This window comes from Limanda limanda, chromosome 5 (assembly GCF_963576545.1).
Source record: "Limanda limanda chromosome 5, fLimLim1.1, whole genome shotgun sequence".
NCBI lineage: Eukaryota > Metazoa > Chordata > Actinopteri > Pleuronectiformes > Pleuronectidae > Limanda > Limanda limanda.
In genome coordinates, this window is record NC_083640.1 from 7,881,651 (window position 1) to 7,903,750 (window position 22,100).

General features: G+C 43.3%; 3 protein-coding genes across 4 annotated transcripts; 2 read left to right on the forward strand and 1 right to left on the reverse strand.

The window, feature by feature from the left end:
* Positions 1 to 335: 335 nt before the first annotated feature.
* Positions 336 to 1,705, forward strand: LOC133002346 (immediate early response gene 5-like protein). The gene has a single exon (XM_061072140.1). The coding sequence runs from the start codon at positions 461 to 463 to the stop codon at positions 1,328 to 1,330; it is 870 nt and encodes a 289-aa protein (XP_060928123.1). The 5' UTR covers positions 336 to 460; the 3' UTR covers positions 1,331 to 1,705.
* A 507-nt stretch (positions 1,706 to 2,212) lies between these two features.
* LOC133002286 (carnitine O-acetyltransferase-like) lies at positions 2,213 to 9,845 on the forward strand. The gene is made up of 14 exons (XM_061072066.1): positions 2,213 to 2,340; positions 3,770 to 4,039; positions 5,039 to 5,157; positions 5,669 to 5,722; positions 5,826 to 5,991; positions 6,114 to 6,288; positions 6,844 to 7,022; positions 7,106 to 7,206; positions 7,283 to 7,402; positions 7,488 to 7,610; positions 7,693 to 7,828; positions 7,918 to 7,980; positions 8,074 to 8,211; positions 8,329 to 9,845. Exons 1-14 carry the CDS (start codon positions 2,314 to 2,316, stop codon positions 8,542 to 8,544), a joined length of 1,887 nt encoding a protein of 628 aa, XP_060928049.1. The 5' UTR covers positions 2,213 to 2,313; the 3' UTR covers positions 8,545 to 9,845.
* adamts13 (ADAM metallopeptidase with thrombospondin type 1 motif, 13) lies at positions 8,910 to 21,655 on the reverse strand. 2 transcript variants are annotated; one of them, XM_061072065.1, is made up of 29 exons: positions 21,500 to 21,655; positions 21,150 to 21,216; positions 20,872 to 21,005; positions 20,496 to 20,579; positions 20,212 to 20,336; positions 19,966 to 20,112; positions 19,728 to 19,862; positions 18,853 to 19,003; positions 18,633 to 18,737; positions 17,615 to 17,766; positions 17,455 to 17,518; positions 17,028 to 17,154; positions 16,777 to 16,925; positions 16,552 to 16,672; positions 14,765 to 14,845; positions 14,486 to 14,667; positions 14,185 to 14,341; positions 13,540 to 13,669; positions 13,265 to 13,444; positions 12,941 to 13,139; positions 12,323 to 12,425; positions 12,122 to 12,251; positions 11,822 to 12,004; positions 11,089 to 11,293; positions 10,409 to 10,691; positions 10,184 to 10,327; positions 9,906 to 10,085; positions 9,360 to 9,535; positions 8,910 to 9,241 (listed from the first exon to the last, which is right to left on the reverse strand). In XM_061072065.1, the coding sequence occupies exons 1-29, from the start codon at positions 21,623 to 21,625 to the stop codon at positions 9,080 to 9,082; spliced, it is 4,182 nt and encodes a 1,393-aa protein (XP_060928048.1). In that variant the 5' UTR covers positions 21,626 to 21,655; the 3' UTR covers positions 8,910 to 9,079. The 2 variants fall into 2 exon arrangements, with proteins under 2 accessions (XP_060928048.1, XP_060928047.1); XM_061072064.1 differs by having other exon boundaries at positions 21,150 to 21,219.
* Positions 21,656 to 22,100: the final 445 nt, after the last annotated feature.

Genomic DNA, 22,100 nt, shown 5'->3' on the forward strand with positions numbered 1-22,100 from the left:
TACTAAACGGCTCAGTCTATAACATTGTTCTGTGTTATTACTGCGTACTCTATTCTATGCTTTTCCATGTCTCTGTTCCTCCACTTTATTCTAGTCCACTCTACTTCTGCGCGAACAGCGAAGTCTAATGATTTTTGTCCGCACTGAGATTTGAAAAGCCCAGGACATATTTAGTGAAATGCAGCATGCCCGCTCCTGCGTGCATCCTGGATGAGGCTCGTGGTGATATTTGCGTATAACAGAAGCACCGCCTCCCTCCCATTGGACAATGTCTACGTGAGGGCGTGGCAAGGAAAGATGAGAGTTGCAAGTCCATGCCCTTACTGGGAAGACATGGAGCGCTATGGACACAGTCTACACGAATCCAGTAGGAATCTCCACTAAACACATGAATACAACTCCAGCGAGCAAACCCACGATTCGAGAGTGTTAGAGGAGACATCGGGCGGCCCGGTTGAGGATGGAGTGTGCATTTGACGCACAGAATCTGATCTCCATTTCACTGAGGAAAATCCAAAGCTCCAGGACGCAGAGAGGAGGCATCAAGCTCCACAAGAACTTGCTGGTAACGTACGTCCTGCGAAACGCCAGGCAGTTTTACATGAGCAAAAACTTGTCGCAGGCGCAGAGGACGCAGCACTATGAGGACGTGGCCGCAGTCCGTGACAGGCAAGAATACCTGGAATTGACTGGGAGCTTTACGGAGTTGGCCGATGACTTCTACTGCAACTTTACTGGGGTTGAGTCGGACACTTGGCACTGCGGAGCGCACCAGCCCGGCGGCCAGCCTGCAGAGCTGGCGCACCAGGACGCATCGGCGTGCGCAATGGTTCCAGCAAGCGACTCCGAGCTCATGGTTCCTGAAGCCTGCTGGAGCTGTGCGGACAAATCATCCTGGGACTTACCTGTCCCCAACACGCAGGCCAACCAGAAGACGGTGCTCGACCTGGACACGCATGTGGTGACTACTGTCACCAATGGATACTTCCACTCAGACTGTTGCGCGCAGCCGAGGCAGCCGCAGGGCGCGCACTGCTACGCCAGGAAGCGGAAGATGGACACAAGTTATCACATTGTTGATCCAGAGTTTTATTTACCAGACTTTGGGCAGGTGCCATGTAAGAGAATGAGGAGTGACGAGGACTCTTACTCAGACTCGGACAGCACGAACATCTCCAACCTGATCTCAGTGCTGGGCTCAGGTGGACTCTCTGACTTTGTGAGTTGGCAGCAGACGGACCTTGAGCAAATATTCGCCGCGCAAACAATCTGTATAAAACACACACTGTTGACAGGCAGCGGCTGGACCAGAGCCATCGAGGCGTTTTGATTTGTATGACTGATTTTTTTCTTTGTATTGCTTATTTTATTGCTTTCAAATAAACCATGACACGACTGCAATCCTCTCTCTCTGTCTGTCTTCTGTTATGGGAAGAGAATGTTGATGTACAGAGCAATTACAATCATTCTGAATGACTTTTATGCATTAACACTCCAAGTGTCCATTCATATGACTTCAGATTAAATGCACCTTTCGTTTAAACTGATGTGTGTGCTGGGTAGTTGCAGGGGGCTGCAGGAGTCTGTCTTTGGTTTGTACATTTCCTGAAGGAATGAGTTTGCCGCTGTTTCTCTGTATAGATGTTTGACGAGCGCCACCATGTGGCCTCTACAGAGCTGTGCAGGCTCATGCACCAAACACAGATAATCACCAGTTTGTAAATGTATTCTTTTATCAGTCAATAAAAAATAACATCATTTAAAAAAACCTGCTGATTTGTTGGCTTTAAATTACAATATGTGATGAATTATTACAAGCCTATAATATTGTTTAGAGTGGCTCTATAATAGATAGGTCACATGAATGGGGTATATGGTGACCTTGCACTCTTATTTTGAAATTATCATTCTTACACTAATATAATATGAACTCTGGTACTATGCCATAAGAAAAACTTATGAATAGTAGTTTATTAATAGTTTATATCATCAAAGTGATGTATTTGTTCCTCAGGGAAATAAAATTAGGCTTTTTCCACAGCAGGAACATGTTGTGATCGCCAGTTTTAAAGCAGCAGTCGCACATGGAGCAGACTCCACAGATGAAAGCGTGACTTTCAGAGGAGCTGTGTGTTGCTGTGTGGGTCCGTGTGTGTGTGTGTGTGTGTGTGGGTCCGGGGGGGGGGGGGGGGACAGTCCCTCTCAGCTGAGAATAGACGGTGACTGAGCTTGTCCTTGAGACATGTCAGCCCGAGGCTCTTCCGTCCACACTCCCCGGGACAGTCCGAGTCCGTAGCGCGTCTGTCCGCCAGCATGTGGACCGTGTTGGTCCGAGCCGGGGTGAGTGGTGTGTTAGTGTTTAAATTGAATGTGTTGTGTGCTTGTTGTGTGTGCTTGTGTTTAGCTTCATGGTAACACCAGGCTGAGGGAAGGGGGTGGGGCGCAGCAAACAGGACAACAACAATATGACGATGTTTAGGTGGAAGTCAAACTAATGTGTCCACAGCTACAGGCCGTTCCTATGTTCGGTGCCATGCTAGCAAAGGCAGTGTTTTATTTATTTTATTATCGAGTGTGATATTTGACCTAATGTTAGCCTAGCCGTTAGCATAACGCTAGCTCAATGCGCATGCTGCAAAGAGGACATGGGAAACTGTGCTACAGTGTTAGCATTGTCGTCTACATAGCTCCATTCGGAGCTGTATCTTTATTTTGTAGTAGTGGTTGTGGCATTTACTGTCAAATACATACTATTAACGCTGCAAGCTACGGTTTAAATAATACTCTTATTTTTTTAAATCGTTCACCGGAAGTTCCTTTACACCTGGAAACTTGACCAAAAATAAACATGCCCTCTCATGTGACATACCTCCTGTTCCATTATAAAATCTAATCATAATTCTACACATCTAGTGCTTTAATGTAGCAGGAGTGATCATGATAGCACAGAAATACTTCTGGGTTCATGTGTTTGTTGTAGTTGTCATTCCAAAGGTTCAACTGTGTCAACCTGCTATTTTTAAGATGGCACAGTCCACAGCAGTGCGTTCAAACCAACAACAGTACGACTGTGTCACCTTTCACCAGATACACTCATCTTACTGCTAAATATTTAGTAAATAACTGAGTCCAGTCCTCTCACTTGAAGCCATTTGCTCTTTGAGGCTCCGGTCGTGTACAGTAAACATTTAACAACATGTTGACACCTGGATTTGTGAGGCAGAATCCGTGTATAGAGTCCCATTAATCATCTGGCTCAGCCGGAGAAGTTATCACTGAGATTAAATTACACTTTTATATCAATGCACTGAGCCATGTTTTGCCAGGAAGTCAGTTACTATATTTAGGCAAAGAGTAGTTCATATTTTTAAAGTAATCTGTAAGGGCAAAGGGGATAGGTTTTATTTCCAACATGTTTTAAATAAACATATAAATATCTATATGAATAAGTAAGAAAAAGGCGCAGCAAACAAGTGAACTTCAATAACGAATGTTCAAAAGGGATAAAACATGTCCGAAAAGGAGTAGGAAGAAGTGAGTACTTATACTTATTAATGATGCAATATTCCAGCTTCCATCGAAAACAGCTCAATCACAATCCGCAAAACATTCACTCCTCAGCGAGAGCAGATAGTCAAAGTTAAAGCAGAAAAAGCATCAACAGATCCTGGTTCCTGTCTTACTGTACTACACTCTACAATCAATAGGTTTTAACCATCTGTTTACATTTTAGTTTAGAGTTTGTGCTCATCCAGTTTATGTGTTCCAGCTCCGGCCAGGTGTGGTAAAGCCGTGTCGCCTGCTCAGATCGGTGACACAGATCCCACAGAGGTCCCTGGTGCACCAGGAGAATTTACCCAAGCTGCCGGTGCCGCCCTTGAAGCAGACATGCGAGCAGTACCTGGCCTCTCTGGAGCCCATCGTCAGCAAGGAGGAGCTGGAACACACCCAGGAGCTGGTGGCTGAGTTCCTGAAGGGGGGGGTGGGAGAACGGCTGCAGAAAGGCCTGGAGCGACGGGCACGCAAGACAGAAAACTGGGTAGATATCTGGACTTATTTAGCATTTTTTTATATAGTGGGCGGACACAGAGGGTAAACGTATCTTTACTAAATTAAACTAAAGCCTCCCTGCTGCTGAGTCAGGATACTCTCTGTATATTCTTTGTATATATAAGTCTATATACACATAATTATACATGTGTACATGTTATTATTATTATTATTATTATTATATTTACTATTATTATTATATATACTGTTGCTGCCATTATTACTATATACTGCTATTATATTGGTATAATTACTATCATATATAAATAAATATTATGTTATATTATATACTATATATACTGTACTATTTTTATATACTGTCTAACAATAACATTACCATCATATCATCAGTACTATTACCATCATCTTGCCACTGCACCTTATCTACCTATTTATCTTGTGTTTCTGTTTTTATTCTTTCTACCTCAATATTTTTTATTTTATTCTATTGTATTTTATTGTATTCAAATATACCGGCTGCTATGACGACTTAATTTCCATTCGGGGATGAATGAAGTAATCTATCTATCTATCTATCTATCTATCTATCTATCTATCTATCTATCTATCTATCTATCTATCTATCTATCTATCTATCTATCTATCTATCTATCTATCTATCTATCTATCTATATCTATCTATCTATCTATCTATCTATCTATCTATCTATCTATCTATCTATCTATCTATCTATCTATCTATCTATCTATCTATCTATCTATCTATCTATCTATCTATCTATCTATCTATCTATCTATCTATCTATCTATCTATCTATCTATCTATCTATCTAAAGCTCCTGTGTATTTAAATGCACCCAGACTTTTTACTTTGCAGCGAGGTCTATGTGGCTGTGTGTAGTCTGACTCCTGCTTCCGTTACAGTTTTGTTAAAGATGAGTTCATGTAAACTCCTCTTAAGGAAGTAGTCTGTTGTTGTAACAGACGTCATGAATTCTACTTTCTTACCCCTGCTGTGTTTATGTAGCTGTCAGAATGGTGGATGCAGTCGGCCTATCTGGACTGCCGGATGCCAGTGGCGGTCTACACCAGCCCCGGGGTTGTCCTGCCGCGCATGCGCTTCAGCGATCGCCAAGGACAGATGAGGTGAGAAAGCATTGTCCATATCGAGGACCAGCCCTCACAGAAACTAAGCTCTTACTAAACAAAACACAAAAAAAAATTCTTTTAAGGTTTGCTGCCAATTTGTGGTGCACCCTGAATATCGGTTTTACAGTGAAATCCAGTGATAAGCACCAGTCATGAAGTTGTTTCCAAAAGTGATTTTCTTCACGCTGCAGCAACAGTATAAACAAGCTTATATGAGGCTGTATATTCTAGCTGCCCTTTGCACAGGCTTCCCTCCACACGCTGGCTATTTAAAGGGCTCTGGCTGCCCACACCGTGGCTCAGCTGTTTTTGACTTCTGTGACCTGTGGGATATGGTGAATACGTCGGCCCCATAATGAAATACTGCAGTGAAGCCAAGGGTTGAATTTGAAGTATGCAGGTCACAATAGACTCATCATTCCAGTGACACAGTTTGAATATACTTGTTGAAGTAAACAAGAGGAGATCCGGTGGTTGACAACGACAAATGTATATCTCTTCTCTGCAGATTTGCTGCCAGACTGATCACAGGAGTTCTGGACTTTAAAAAAATGATTGACACGTGAGTTTGTCTGAAACTAAAACAAGCTGTTGTCACAGACAAATCTCTTTGTCATTGATGTATAAAAAACTACAAATAGCTGATTTGCGGTGCTGTGTCCCAGTGACACCCTGCCTGTGGAGTACCTGAGTGGGAAGCCGCTGTGTATGGATCAGTACTACCAGATATTGTCCTCCTGTCGTATCCCCGGCACAAAGAGAGACACCGTTGTAAACCACAGCATCGGGAAAACCCCTCCATCTCACATCACTGTGGTCCACAACTTCCAGGTACTCTAGATGGCAGATGGTCATCAAAAGCTCATTTATTATCTCATTATCATTGGTGCAGTGGTTTAATAAATACTGTCTCTGTGGCTGCATGACTCTGACGTTGCTATCCTCTCCTTCAGTTCTTTGTCTTGGACGTTTACAACAGCGATGGCACGGCACTGACAGTAGACCAGATCTATATGCAGCTGGAGAAGATCTGGAACTCGTCTTTGCAAACTAACAAAGAGCCGATTGGCATCCTCACGTCACAGCACCGCAACACCTGGGGCAAAGCCTACAACAACCTGATCAAGGGTGAGCAGAGGGGGGGGGGGTAAACTGCTGTTATCAGACATGAACTCTGCAACAACAGGAACATGTCTGGAACATTCTGACAAGGAGCCTGAGTAGAACATACAGGAGGCAGGACATTGTGGATAAATTCTGCTGTGGAAATCACGTTTTTCTTTACAGCACATCGACACCCACATTGTCCCTTATCACTATGAGCTCTCAAATCTGGTTTTCTTTCCAATTCAGCATATTTATCGTCATCTTCTTTATGTATTGCTCCTCTTTTCCATCCTGAGATATTTGGATTCTTGTATTTTAAGTTTTGCCTCTGTCTAATGGGCTCGAATTTTCCATTTATTTAACTTTGGGACTAACATAAAAAATTCAGGAAATGTCCAGAACTCTAAAATGTGTGGTCTGACTTACAGCCTGTTTAAAAAAATTCTGGAAAATGTTCAAAGATCAGTGCATGTCTGAAAGCAGCTCTAGTATCAGCTAGATGGATTTTCAAATTTTAAAGCACATCTCAGGGGAAATATAATTTAGACTTTTTAAAGCCATTTTATTCACCCTCAGATAAGACGAATAAGGAATCAGTGCGGGCCATCCAGAAAAGTATCTTCACTGTTTGCTTGGACGCTCCGATGCCGCGTGTGTCCGACGAGCTGTATCAGAGCCGCGTGGCAGCGCAGATGCTACACGGAGGAGGAGCTCGCTGGAACAGCGGCAACCGCTGGTTCGACAAAACAATACAGGTCAGATTGAGACTTCAAGTATAAAACCATGAACTGGAGTTTGGTGGTGGTTGAGAATTGAAAGGCACTTGCATCATCCACAGTTCATAGTCGGTGAAGACGGTACGTGTGGGCTGGTGTACGAACATGCCCCCGCTGAGGGTCCACCCATCGTGTTTCTCATAGACTACGTTGTTAAATACATGTGAGTTTTATTCAGTTTTTAGATACAGGCTTTGTCCCTTTACAAGTGAACTCACCGTTTGACATTTTCTCAACAGGCAGAAGACTGAAATAGTCCGCTCCCCCATGGTTCCTCTGCAGATGCCTCAGAAGCTGCGTTTTAACATAACACCCGAAGTCAAGAGAGACATTGAGAATGCCAAACAAAATATGAACATGTATGTTAGGGGCCGTCATGATAATTATTAGCATCTCGGCTTTTAGGATTTTGTGCAACTTGCTCATCTTTCTTTGTTTTACTAGAATGGTGCACGACTTGGATGTGAAGGTGCTTATGTTTTCTCATTTTGGAAAAAATGTGCCAAGGCAACATAAGCTGAGTCCAGATGCGTTCGTGCAAATGGCTCTTCAACTTGCCTACTTCAGGTAGGAAAGAAGTTCCCGCAGTTGAAGAAGATCCCGACATGAAATAAACATGCATTTATATCCTGTTATTTCTGAATTCCAGGATGTATAATATTTGCTGCTCCACATATGAGAGTGCATCGTTACGAATGTTCAAATATGGCCGAACGGATGCAATCCTTGCAACTACTATTGAGTCGTCAAAATTCGTCGAGGCAATGCAAGACCCAGCTAAACAGGTGCTGTTGAACCACGAGACTTTTCTCGATTAATGTAAAGTTAAAACCATGTGCGCTCTCTGACTGAACAGTAAATACCTCGTCAACAGAACACAGAGAGGCTGGAGCTGCTGCAGAAGGCCGTTCAGACGCACAAGGACAACACGTACAAGGTGAGAGTTGGGCTCCATCGATAACATGTTTGTTTTTTTCTGAAATCATCAGATTCATTTCAGTTCTACAAATTCCACTTTTCTTTTTTTTAGGCGATTCATGGACAAGCCATAGAGAGACACCTCCTCGGGCTGAAGATCCAGGGTATTGATGACCTGACCTCCATGCCCGAGATATTCATGGATACGTCTTTTGCTGTGGCTCAGCATTATAATCTCTCCACCAGCCAGGTAAATTTGCATCTAAGAAAACAAACAGTTTATTATTACTGAGCAAATGATTATCTGCCATCAAATTAGTTTGTCGGAGCATTTGCCCTCATCTCTCTCTCCCGTCTGCGTGTCCAGGTCGGCTCCAAGACAGACTGCGTGATGTGCTTTGGTCCAGTGGTGCCAGATGGCTACGGAGTGTGCTACAATCCCATGGATGAGCACATCAACATCGCCATCACGGCCTTCAACAGCTGTGAGGAGACACACGCTGCCAAGTTTGCCCGGGCTGTAGAGGAGGCTCTGTTGGACATGAGGGCTCTCCTCGAAGACACGGCCAAAGCCGAGCAGTGATCCCACACGGGACCCTGCCGGTGTGGTTGTGTCCCACTGCGGCGCACAGGAGCTGGAACTGAGTCGCTGGCAGAGCGCCGCACTGGCACCAACTCACAATGTACTGAGTGTGTTGGAGCTGAGGGGGAAACCTGTTAACAAAGGATTGTGGGAAGAGAGTGGGAACGTGTGACGATCAATGCACTGCCTTTGAAAGGAGGAGTAAATCTCTATGATGGGAATTCTATATTTTAACATTTTGTGTTATATCTATTTGAAATTTAAATGGACACAATTTGCTTAATGTAATAGTATTCTTTTTTTTTCTTCCTTTCTTTATACCTAACCACTTTCTAGAATGACACTGTCCTCGCTTGACTGTCGAGTGTTTTGGTTTGTTTTGTTCATTTATTCATGTCAATATAATTATCACAGATGTATGAAAATCAAGTTTGGAAGGATTTTGTTCTCTAACCATATACATTTAAATACATATAGAAAGCCAAAGAAATGTGAAACATAAAAATCAAAAGCTCCTCCAGGTATTTTTTATAAATTAATATCCACGACTTATAAAGGAATATTCCGCTCTGAAGCTTCCTTTAGAATGAAGGTAGTCGCCATGAAACTCAATCTCTGCCATGTTTCCAGAGGAATGCCACACAAACAGCTGTTGACCTTTAAACACGTTGGTCTTTAAGATGTCCATGTCCCGGATCTGAACAGCAGAAAAAGACAAAATATCCCTGTAGTTATTACACTTGCACTTTTTTACCTTTGCACTTTGGAGCACACTGAAAAACAACAACCCAAATTAAAAAAAAGCTGACCCGCACCATAATGTACGTAGACTGCGAGTTGGTGGCGTTTAATGCTAATCCAATGTGCAGTGCTTGCACTCTGATCTTCACGGCGGGGGGGGCGTTGATGAGCACTCGACAGGTGTGGTTGGTGCTGGACGTCGTGGGGTTCTCAAAGTCACCGCTGGGGGAGAACAGCTGAATGTCGCAGTCTGTGGGGCAAAGACCATGTGTACTTAACCTTTAGTAAATGCAAACGTGTAAACAAATGACATATGAACACCTGTATTAGTGTTATACGTAAAGATCAAAACAGGAACCTTTTTGGAAACAGTATTAGCGACAGATTCAGTTCTATGGTGTTTTTATGAGGAGTTGTATTTCAGCTTCACTGAGTGTTCACGTTATTACCTTTTTGTTGCAGTGGGCTCCCACATTTGTTGCATTTTACCTATAGTAACTTCCATTCTAAGCCAGTGAAACATCTTCTTTCATTAAACATCTTCCTGTTTTTGGACATTACATCCTGGGTTTCTTTCTTTAGCGCAGCTCTGCACACAGAGAACAAACACGCTGTCTCACCCTGATGGTGGCTCCGCTTCAGGTTTTTCTGTGACGTGTAGCTGAACACAATGCCACTTCCAGGAGTCAGCATATTTTGACGAACCAGCAGGACGTTGGTTCTCGTGGTCAGCTCACTACCTGCGACCTGCTCACACTTCCTCACAAATGCCAATCGGTCAAAAAACGCCACAGACTCCTCTGCAGGGACACATGCACACAAGTACAGGCAGTTATTTTGGTGAAATAGTCAAAGCACAGGAAATTACATCCTTTGCATATTTAAAAAAAAAACATACTTTTTCTGCAATTCAAGGAGCTAGATTCCACTCTAATGTGAATAACCTCATCCAGAGGTCGACCTATGGAGACTGTGCAGCGGTATGCTACGTTTTTCAAATCCACTGTGCCTGATTCCTCCAGGAGTAGCTGTCCACATGCACCTGGAAAAGAGCACACACCGTTAACCCTGCATCTGCAACCGACTCGCACTGCAAATGGGTCGGGAGTCAAAGAGCTTATGCCTCGAGGGGTTGGGATGACTCCTGTGGTGGTTTGTGGGAAATCAATGGCCTCTGTTGGACTTGTGGGAGACAGCAGAGGCCCATCTGTGAGGTCAAGCATCGGGACAGCCTGCGTTGCAGCGGCGGTGGGCGACACATCTACGCAGCTGCCCCTGTTGCAGCCCTGGATGGTGATGGGTTTGGGCAAATGCATGCAAAGCAGAGGGCTGAGGGGCTCTGGCTTGGAGGGGCCCAGGCAGGACACTGGTCTGGACTGGATCCCATATCCACAGGGTACTGAACACTGGTGGAGGAATGCAACATGGGAAGTAAGCTTGAGAAACTGTCAGCAAAATCATGCATCATATCACATAATAAGCAGTATTCAGGTGGGTATAGGGGTATTTACATTTTATCTTATCTAAGACTGCAACCAATGATGCCTTACGATACCTTGTGCAGACACAAAAGTTATATTTTCTGGGCCCAATGGCTCAAAACACAAAGTTATTTAATCTAGAGTGATATAAAAAGCAGTAAATCTGAAATTAAATCTGAAATTTGAGAAGCAGGAGCCACATAATGATTAACAAGTGATTGACATGTTCAGTCAGTTGACTCAATCCAACAAATCATCGAATCCATTCTAATCTAATTTAATCTTCACATTTTCAGAGGGTTCTCTCTCCTGTTAAAAGTACCTGGCTCCACGACTTCACCTCCCACCTAAAGGTGCAGATTTGCACCAGGCAGGGCACGGTGGTGGCCGGTTTGACCACTTCATGGCAGTTTTCCACCGGCACCACACTCTCCTTGCCATGAACAAACTGGACACAGGACACAATCCTCTTAGCTACACCCAGACCGCAGGACACAGAGCAGGAGGACGTCCTGAACAACTTCCACCTGGATGAGTGAAAGTGGGGATGAGATCATTTTTTTGGGGAGGTGTGTGTGTGTGTGTGTGTGTGTGTGTGTGTGTGTGTGTGTGTGTGTCTGTGTGGGTTTCTATGTGTGTGTGTGTGTGTGTGCATGTGTGTGTGTGTGTATATGTGTGTGTGTGTGCATGTGTGTGTGTATGTGTGTGTGTGTGTCTGTGTGGGTTTCTATGTGTGTGTGTGTGTGTGTGTGCATGTGTGTGTGTGTGTGTGTGTGTGCGTGGGTTTCTATGTGTGTGTGTGTGTCTGTGTGTGTGTGTGTGTGTGAGAGTGTGTGTCTGTGTGGGTTTCCGTGTGTGTCTGTGTGTGTGTGACTGGTGTGTGTGTGTGTGTGTGTGTGTGTGTGTGTGTGTGTGTGTGTGTGTGTGTGTGTCTGTCTGTCTGTGTGTTTCTGTCTGTGTGGGTTTCTGTGTGTGTGTGTGTGTGTGTGTGTGTGTGTGTGTGTGTGTGTGTTTGTGTGTGTGTGTGTGTGTGTGTGTGTTTGTGTGTGATTCACCTTGCTGGGCAGATGTGGGTGTTACATGAAACCACTGCTGTGGGTTTGAGAGAGTCACTACACTCGGAATCCTCCACCACCTCCTCCTCCTCCTCCTCTCCTGCTTCCAGAGCACAGTACAGCACCCTGTTGGCCACCCCTCCTCCACACGTTACACTGCAGACTCCTTGCTTAGAGCGCCACCTGGTGGTTAGAAATATTTTACTGCTGGCATTTGTTAAATCCCTGTTTTTTCCTTCCTCTAAATTCACATATAGAATAGTGTGTAGTACAGGCAAATATGAGACTGGGGTTGCTTACATGGGAGGGCAGGGAGAGGGACTGCAGATCTCACACTGGGGAGAAGGTTTGGAAGAAGCATCACAACGGAGGTCAGGCACCCCCAGTCTGCTCTGGTGGTCCACACAGGAGAACCACACCTGCAGGGTTCCTACATGATATCTTATCTGATGAGGACATGCCATGTCTAAATGAAGAATATCATATATTATTTTCTCTTACCATTGCCACAGGTCTTTGAGCACTGGCTGACTGAAGGGCTCCAAACATACACCGGAGCTTGTCTGGAGCGGGGCAGCAAACCAGCCTTCAGCATGGGCTGGGACTGGAAAAGTAAAGCCGTGTTTAGAGATAGATAGATAGAGATAGAGTTCTTTATTCATCCCCGAAGGGAAATTAAGTCGTCATAGCAGCCGGTATATTTGAATACAATAAAATACAATACAATAGAATAAAATAAAAAATATTGAGGTAGAAAGAATAAAAAACAAAAACACAAGATAAATAGGTAGATAAGGTGCAGTGGCAAGATGATGGTAATAGTAAATAGTAAAAATTGTACAGTATATATGGTATATAATATAACATAATATATATTTATATATATGATAGTAATTATACCAATATAATAGCAGTATATAGTGATAATGGCAGCGACAGTATATATAATAATAATAGTAATAATAATAATAATAATAATAATAATAATAATATAATAATAATAATAATAATTATAGCATGTACACATGTATAAATATGTGTATATAGACTTATATATACAAAGAATAAAGATGATTAATTTAGGAATAAGAGTCAGATTTGAGTCATTTTTAACTTTACCTCTCCCTCAGTGTCCCACCCGATGGGACAAACGTCCACCACACATGGCAGCGAATCAGGAGGTTTGATCTGCTTGGAACAGAAGCTGTGATCCACCTCAACATCCTGACCAGCTTCTGGACGGACGCATGACACAGACAGTTGTGCTTCTCCTGGCCCGCACACTGCTGAACATTCCCCTGGTTCTGATACACGCCATCTGTCAACATGTGTGAGTGTTGTTGTTCAAACTGGGTGACACCTGTACCCCTTCATATTCTGTGGTTATGGGAAGTTATTTGACCCACTACTCCCAATGATCAACACTACAGACTTCATTCATACCTGGCAGGACAGTATTGTAGGTTGCATCTTTCCACAGCAGGTGGAGCTGTTTCAGGTGAACACTCAGAATCTGGGACAGTCACCACATCAGCTCCTTGTTTCTGAACACATCTCACAGGACGCACCCTCTCTCCTCCACCACAGGAGGCACTACAGGACCCATATTTCCCTGTTTCCCAACTGTGAAACAGGACATTTTTCTGTCAACCTATTTTTGCTGAGCTGTAACTGTATGTCAGCCCAGATGAAAACAAACTGAAACGACATGCACGTACCTGGGGGGACAGGGTGAGAGCGGACAGATCGTTTGGAGTGGTACAGGCGACGTAGGTGTCTCACAGTTGTGTTTCTCCAAATGGCTGTTGCTATCTTCATCTGCACAGACATATACATGTGTCTGTACACCTGCAAATAAAAGAATATGGTTAGAACAAATTAAATCGTACAATACATGATTTCTGTTCTAGGTCAGGTGTTTACATTTCAGATTTCATGCAGCTTTATTAGAAACCTTTATAGGGTTAGGTTTACAAGACTGAATCACAATATTTCAAAATGGACATTAACAAGAGAGTAGCATGTAAGGACAAGGAAATAAGAAAACAACATTCAGCTCATTTAACAACGGTTCAACCAATTTATTGTAGTGTGTGTGACCCTTCAGTTAATCAGCTCAATGGACATTTGGTGTCATTATTCCACACTTCACAGTCCTTGTAACAGATGGGTTCTGAGTCTGGGATAGAAAACTGTTGCTAAATTATTGCACACATTCTCCTTTCAGGCAAAACCACTGACTCCTAAAACAAGAACGCCAGTCTGTGAATTTTAAAAAGGCACCAGCCACAGATAATGTTGCTGTAACTTGTATATTCTTATTTTGTGTTTTTCATTTTGACTTTTGATAAACAGTGACTTACCAGATCCACAGGAGACAGAGCAGGGAGTGGTAAAGACAACCCATTTCCCTTTAGGTTTGACGGTTGTCGAGTAACTGTTTCTGGTGGGAAGATAGAACTGGTAACTAATGTTTGGATTTGTCCTCTCGCCATATTCTTTTCCATATTTGCGGTAAACCTGAAAAGAGAAAAATCGGTGTAAAAGCTGGGCACATGGGATTTTCCATTTCAGTTTTTGGAGTATGTTTTAACATCTGTTCGCACTGTATAAGTTAAAGCTGCAACCTTTGCATTTTGATTTATTCTGATCGTGTGTCCTTACCTGTACGAATATCTCCTGTTGCACCGGTCCAGGCAGCTGCAGCTCCTCCATCGCAGGCAAGAAGTCAGGGGTCAGGTGAAGACGGTATTCTAGGTGGTTGTCATCCACCGGGGACGGGTGGGTCGTATTCAGCGCCATGCTGGCGGATCCGGACACAACGTACCGACTCCCAACCATTACAGCTGAGGACACAGACGTCAAAAAACAACTCCAAGTTTTAGTTTGTCCTGTGACACCTGTTGTAGAAACATAGACATTTTGTAAAGTGATGTCGCTCACCCATGTGAGTGAAGAGAGGCGCCCTGTTTACAATATGAACCTGCGTCGCATTCACTGGCACAGAGAGGAAGGTGGTGTACTCTGAAACAGAAAGCAGTGAATTACTCAGTGAAAACAGTACAGATATTAGAGCTGTAACTATGATTATCAGTTAATTATTGATAAGTTTTGTAATGAACTGACTATAGGTATTCTGTCTAGAAAATAGTTTTCGAAAAAGTGCTCAGATCACACGAGAAAACCTTGAAATTGCAGCCCAAAAGATATTAAATCAACATTAAGATAAAACTGAAACATTTGACAAGTAAGGTAAGGGGAGGTGAGTTTATTTTAGGTCAGGTTTATGTAAGGTAAGGTTAGGTAAAGTGAGGTGAGGTGGGGTGAGGTGAAGTGAGGCAATGTAGGCTAAGGTGATGTAAGGTAAGGTAAGGTAAAGTGAGGTGAGGTGGGGTGAGGTAAGGTAAGGTGAGGTCAGGTATACTTTATTGTCCTATAGGGAAACTTGTCTTGGGCTCCAGACCACTTTATCATACAAAACGTCAGAACCTACATGTATCACAATACACTCACACACAAGTACGTACATTCAGACGTGTGTAGAAAACGTGCAAATATTCATGTGTCTGGTGTAAACCAGTGTTGGACAGTGGTGTCAGTGATAAGAGAATACCAGAGGACAGTAGTGAATTTAAAAACATAAATAGATAGAGATAAATACAACACAAAATACTCCTACTTGTTATTTAGTATCTTGATGGAGGATAGAATAAAAGGATTCCTGTACCAGTTCAGTCTGCATTGTGGGATCCTGGACCATCATGAGGGCAACGTGTCTTATTCTATGTCTGTGCCTCTCTAGGCAGAGGTTTTTCATGTCACGACTGAAAATAGAACTGATCTCTTTTTCCTACGATCGTCACGGCCGTTTGAATGACGCGTACAGGCTAACTGTGCTGACAAATTACCAGACCATACTTTTGTACCGGAGTAGACATAACATTGCAACCTAGAGAAATACATCCTCTGTTGTTAACAAGAGCAAAGATTTCAACATGAACATGCCACGTAGGAGAGCTTTCAATGTGTACACAGAGGCATTTATATGATGAGAGACCTGGTTTATGGGTGCATTGTGAATGAGGACTGGACTATTTCCTCAGTTTTCTTCACGTCCACAAGAAGCTAGTGAGCATCAAACCAGTCGACAAACTGTTTGAACAGGGATGTGTCTTGATCTGTATGCAGAGGATGTCATTTTGGGGGGTTGTGCTCACACACCCTTTTGAGTGTGATGTGAAGAGAACTAGGGAGGAATCAGAGCAACAGCGCCCTCTGCAGCTTTACATGTGGTGATTCATTCTGATGGGCTGCACGTCCGAGTGATGAACTGGTTTTCATGTCAAGAAAAAGCTAAATCTATCATTGTGTTGACCAGAGCTCTGACTGTCACTGAAATAAAACACAACAGTGGATATTACCCATGATCCCAGGCTTCTTGAATCAGAAGAGCTGCTGCTGTAACTAATCCACCAAACTCTATAATCGATAATCACTACCCTTTAAGACTCCTAAGTCTTGCTCACTCAAGTTACACGGAGCAAGAACAGGCGTTCAGGGTGAGGAGTGGGGATGAAAGCAGCTCCATCCTCCTTCCTTCAAGTCAGTGTGCCATCAAATTATTTAGAACCTGCTATTTTAAAGTCAATAAGTTGCACAGTGCTTTCAGTGATTTAAATCAATTCATTTTGTGTGACTGAATGTGTCCGGTAATGACACGCTGCTGTTACCTCTGGCCTGACCAGCAGTGTAGGAGTCAGAGGTCAAAGTGCAGGACGATCCATTCCCACTGCACACCCCACACTCATCCCACACTTTCCCAGAATGCAGCACACCGTCACAGCCAAACAGCTGATCAGAGACAAACAGTGAACAGAGAATTTTTTTTTTTTTAATAAGTGTGAAAGAGTAAAACTGCATCTGCTCTCCAGCATGTTTTGCTTAGTCATCTCTACCTGGCATTTCCCTCTCAGACAAGCAGCTGTAGAGCCGAAGGGAGGCGGACTGTCTGACTCACAGCGAGTCCCATCCGCAAACTGAGAGCCACGGCTCACCATGAAGTTCTCTCCCTCTGACTGGCACATGTATCTGCACTGCTCATCCCCTGGTTTTGACAATAAGGACAATTTACAGAAAACAAAAAATGTAGCAGGTGTAGTTACTGTCATTTAACTCATAGAAATAAAAACGTTTTCTGCGGGCCCACCTTGTGCAAAGCCTACAGCAGGGATCCATGTGTAGAAGGAGGCAGTGTTTGGGAGCAGGTACAGCGGCTGGAGGTCTGTCATCGAACACTGTTCGGCCATGAAATCTAGCTGGGTGCCCTTACATGGCTTCAGCAACAGTGGTGATAAGAAGAACAAGGAATTTTTAATCATTGTTAGATGTCAGGTCTGCCAAAAACCACTGAAGAGGTATTCAAAAATATATTTGTCTGTATCTAAAATTGATTGGAAGCCCAGCTCAATTTATAACCTTTTTGCCTCCTCAGCTATCTGAGTCATCAATGCTTATATTTCTGGAGGCTTCAAACTACTGACAAAAAATCATTCAAATGTGGGATGTTGGACTCAGCAAACAGTACTGACGGAGACTATGGAGACTCACTGTAAACACAACCAGTCAGAACTTACCTGCTGGTGACAAAGTTCAGCCTCAATATACAGACCCTGACAATCATTCCCTCCGAAAGCAGGCCTGGGAAAAAAACAGCATCACAGACGTTTGATTTTACAAGAATATTAAAGAATGATGGGCCCTATGTTTGACTGATGCTTGCCACACAGTTGTCACCTGGGGTTGTTGCATTGCCGTGTGCGATGAGTGACTCCCCCACCACATGTCCGTGAACAGGGGGAGAACTCGGACCAGCTGGACCAGGAGCCGTGCACCACCACAGAGGAGCTGAGCTCATCCGGGGACACACAGCGACCCTTCAGACACCACTGCAGGAGAGGACGGTACCTCGTGAAAAAAAATACATACTTGTGCCTACAACTGCGAGTTGATCATACTTTGGGAGGAAAAAAGTAAAGCACACAAATGATCACAGATAGGGTTGCAAAAATCCGGGAATATTCAAAGTTGGAAACGTTCCATGGGAATTAACGGGAATTAATGGGAATTAACGGGAATATACGGGAATATACGGGAATTAACGGGAATAAACTGGAAATGTTGTGGGTAATTTATACTAACTGTATTTACCTTGTCATATACAGACATAAATATAAACAATTTGTTTTGTCATAGGCTGATTTGAGCCCTGAGGAAACTTTGGGCACCTGACTATATGCTTCTGCATCGTTGTGTCATTCTAAACATAGATCTTGGCAAAATATTTGCAAATATACACAGCCTTTCCTTCTACATTGGATGGGGTGAAATGTCTCCACATAGCCAAACAATTGGAAATCGTCTGTAAAAATATTTTACAATGGATGGATAAATGAATGGAAATAGGCTAGATGAACAGATGAACAATCCTCAATAAGCATGCTAATATATTTTCCCCAGTAATATCATCGAAACTTACCTGACTAGTCCTGCACACTACAGCAGGCCTCAGTAGCCCTGCTGTAGAGTGAAGGATGCTGGGAGTTATCTGTGCGTGTGAATGAAGAATGCACAGTGGAGGGTTGAAATTCAATGTGCAGCGTGTGCTGCATTCCATACATCTTTAAAATAGAGTTTTGAATGATGCTTTTATTGCTCAGCGTTTAATTTGCGTTTTTGTTTTTTTCAAAATTCCCGAGCTTAACTTCCCATGGAAACTTTCCGCCCCTTTGCAACCCTAATCACAGAGCAGTACCTGGTTTGGTGCACACTCGGTGCCGTCCAGCAGTGGGACCAGGAGTCGTTTGCAGGAGCTGTTGTCGTCAGGGTTGATTTGACAGGACAGGACACGACAAGCCGGCTGATGGGAAAGCAAGACAATTTTGGACACATGGATAGAAATGTGATCAAAATGTGTGTATTTGTCATGTGAAGCGACGCCTTGTGGTGCCATGCTGTTATTACAGGGGACTTACCAGGTCAGGGTTGGTGAAAGAGCAGGCCCTGGCAGTGCTACCAAAGGCTATTCTGCACTGGTCATCCACTCCATAGTACAGACCAGGCTTCCAGTCTTGTAGGGAGCCTCCCATTACAGGCAGGTCTGTCACACATGTAGCCTTCCCTTCACTGGGGATGGAAAACCAACGCACCTGACATCTCATTCACAAACTACTTGTTGCTTGTTATAGACAGTTGGATGTTAAATGTATAGCATAAGAGTGGTGCGAAAAAAACCACTAAAATACCTACAAGAAATCCTTTGTCCCTAGTGCAATTGTATTGTTGATTTATAAAGTATGAGCTGCTTTAATTTATGTAACCTTTGTAATAAGTCTGTTGAACTGTATTTTACTATGTTGAACTTTGAGCTCTGCAGATTTACAGTTTTTATTTTTTGTCGTTTTTCTGTAAAGTCAAAGACAATTTAACACATTGTGGACAGTAAAGTTTAAGCTTACCTCACCTAACTGATCTAACATAACCTGACCTAACCTGACCTAACCTATACTAATGCAAATAGACCTGTTCTAAACTATTCCAATCATACCTGCTCTAATCTAACCTCATCTAATATAACCTAACCTTAACTAACCTATTGTTATCCAGACAAACCTATTCTAAATTAATCTAACCTAACCTATTCTAATCTAATTCAACCTATTCTGATCGAATCTAACATAACCTAACTATTATTCATCATATAATACAAACATAAATAAGAATTTCTAACTAAAATCAGATCAAATGTCTTCGAAATGTAAAAACCTAAGGTGAAATCTTCTAGCTGTGACTTATAGATTAAAGATCTGCTCAACTCGATGAATGAGAGACATTTCCATGGTCGACCCACCTGAAGAACGAGAGCAGCTGCTGCCTGCTGCACGGAGACCAGGTCAGATCCACACTGTTGTAGCCTCCGTTAGAAGCCATCATGAAGCCACTCCTGCCGCAGGGGTTCCCCACTCCATCGTGGTTGATACCAAAACTGGGAGGAGTGACACACGGAATTGTAGATACTAAGTTGAATAAATTGTAATGCACATTTTTAAATAGATATTGAAGTGTGTTTTTTTTTCAGTCCGTTTTACCTGTGGCCAATTTCATGAGCGATGGTTACGCCCAGGTCGAAGCCTGTATCTTCTGCAATCACACAGCTCCATTCACTGGAGCAAGCCCCGCCCAGCTGTGCTACTCCTCTGACCAGCTTGTTCCCATCGGGCAACACCAGGTCATACCTGTTTATGATGCAAGATCCACAGTAAAACACGGTTTGCTCATACATAAATAATGAAACATCTACTTGTAACACAGCCAGAGAGATGCCCCCGACATGCCTTGTGATGTATAACAACAGGTCAGCATGAAGTGGGTCTGTGTCGTTGGAGGGGTTTATCCTCCTGCTCCAGTCGCACACACTCCTGAGAGATGACGTGATGTCGGTGGACATTTGGATCTCTGGCTAGAAGAAGGTGGACAGTTACAAGAGAGGAAATACTCCATACTCTCAAATCGGTTGCACACATGTTAAGTCTGAATATCAAGATTTCACGTACAGCTATTGAACTTTTGGATTTCACGTGTGAACTTGACTCTAACGTGAACTCGAGATGTAACTTACCTCTGGCTCCGACAGGATGATCATGCGGACCAGGTGCACGCGCATGTTGGCGCCCAGGGTCATGTCTCGCAGCAGCTCTGACGCCTGCGTGAATATTGGTCCATAAGTCATTTTAATATATCAGGATGTTCACAGTGTGATGGGACTATAGTGTTGCAGCACACTCTCTAGAGCTGGATATGAAAACATTTCGACGAACAAAACTCCAAACCGATTTTTTCACTTAGACTTTAGTTGTTTTTCACTTGTCTTCATAATTTATTGAGAACACCTTCTTTTTGCCTTACAGTGTAGTAAATAACGTCAAAGTCCGTTGTTTTAAAGAGCTGACATTGTAATCCATATAACAGACGTTACTTCTCTTGCTCAGACTTACAATATTGAGATTGGTGAGGGTGTATCTCTCTGTATCCTGCTTGTGGACCTGCTGGACATCCGGTCCCACCACCACCAGCAGCTCCAGGTGGGTGATGTCTGGCATCGCGGCTGAACGAGGCAGCCGCACACCCTCTGAGAACAAGAACAGAACACAGAAGAAACATTAACCAGTACATTTCTCATGTATATTGTTACTTTTATCTCAGCAAACACTATCAGCACTTGAAATATTCTTTTGTGTCTTGTGTGTCTTCGTACTGCCATAGGAATACATACCAGAGGCATCAGGAGAAGAATCATAAGAATAAACTGTGTCTCTTGGACTGGACGGCTGAGGAAACAGCTTCTGAAGGGAACAAACATTTTTAGCTTCTGCATCATTTAGTTCCATCAAATCTGTAACTATATTTAGATCCAAAAATACAGAATGAAAACACAACAACGAGTTTGTTGTTGTACAGGTCATCATGTAACTACAGTCGAGCACAGCTGGGACTCTCCAGGCCGTGGGCTTCCACAGGATGATAAACAGATTAAAGTGGGAGAGTTCAATGTACTTTGCAGAAGTCCCAGGCAGTGGAATCACAAACCGCTGTGCTCCTGTTCACCCGCAGCTTTCCACCTACCTCGTCCAATGGAGATCTCATTAGAGCGCTTAGGCCAGGCCGCAGTAACAGCAGACAGAGCAGGGTCGTAAAACCCATGCTTCCCCCTCTTCCTGTGTGTCTACCTGCTCTGCTCTGGGACAGCATGTGATCCTGCTACTCAGGCAGGACAGTTCCACTGGGGGGGCATGTGTGACATGTGTTTATGTAAACAAGGGGGACAAAGTTGATGTGTGACACACGTATTTGCTGTTCTTTTTTTTCAACGTAGGGACCAAGAGGACATCTCTCTCATTGGCTGTTTTTCTTTTTCCGATTCTTTTCTTAACGCTATGACTAATTTGTGTCAGTGCCCGTCTTTCATCACTGAGCAATAAACAGAGAGAGAGAGAGAGAGAGAGAGAGAGAGAGAGAGAGAGAGAGAGAGAGAGAGAGAGAGAGAGAGAGAGAGAGAGAGTCAGTGTGGATAGCTGCATGCTTTCATCAAATCCAACCTTTTTGGATCATACCCATCATTTTTCATTTCAGCTTCTCACAGCTGCAGTCACTGCTGAATTAATCCTTATTATGATATACATAGGATTAAGTGCTGTTGCTTCATGTGGCCATTAGAGGGCAGACA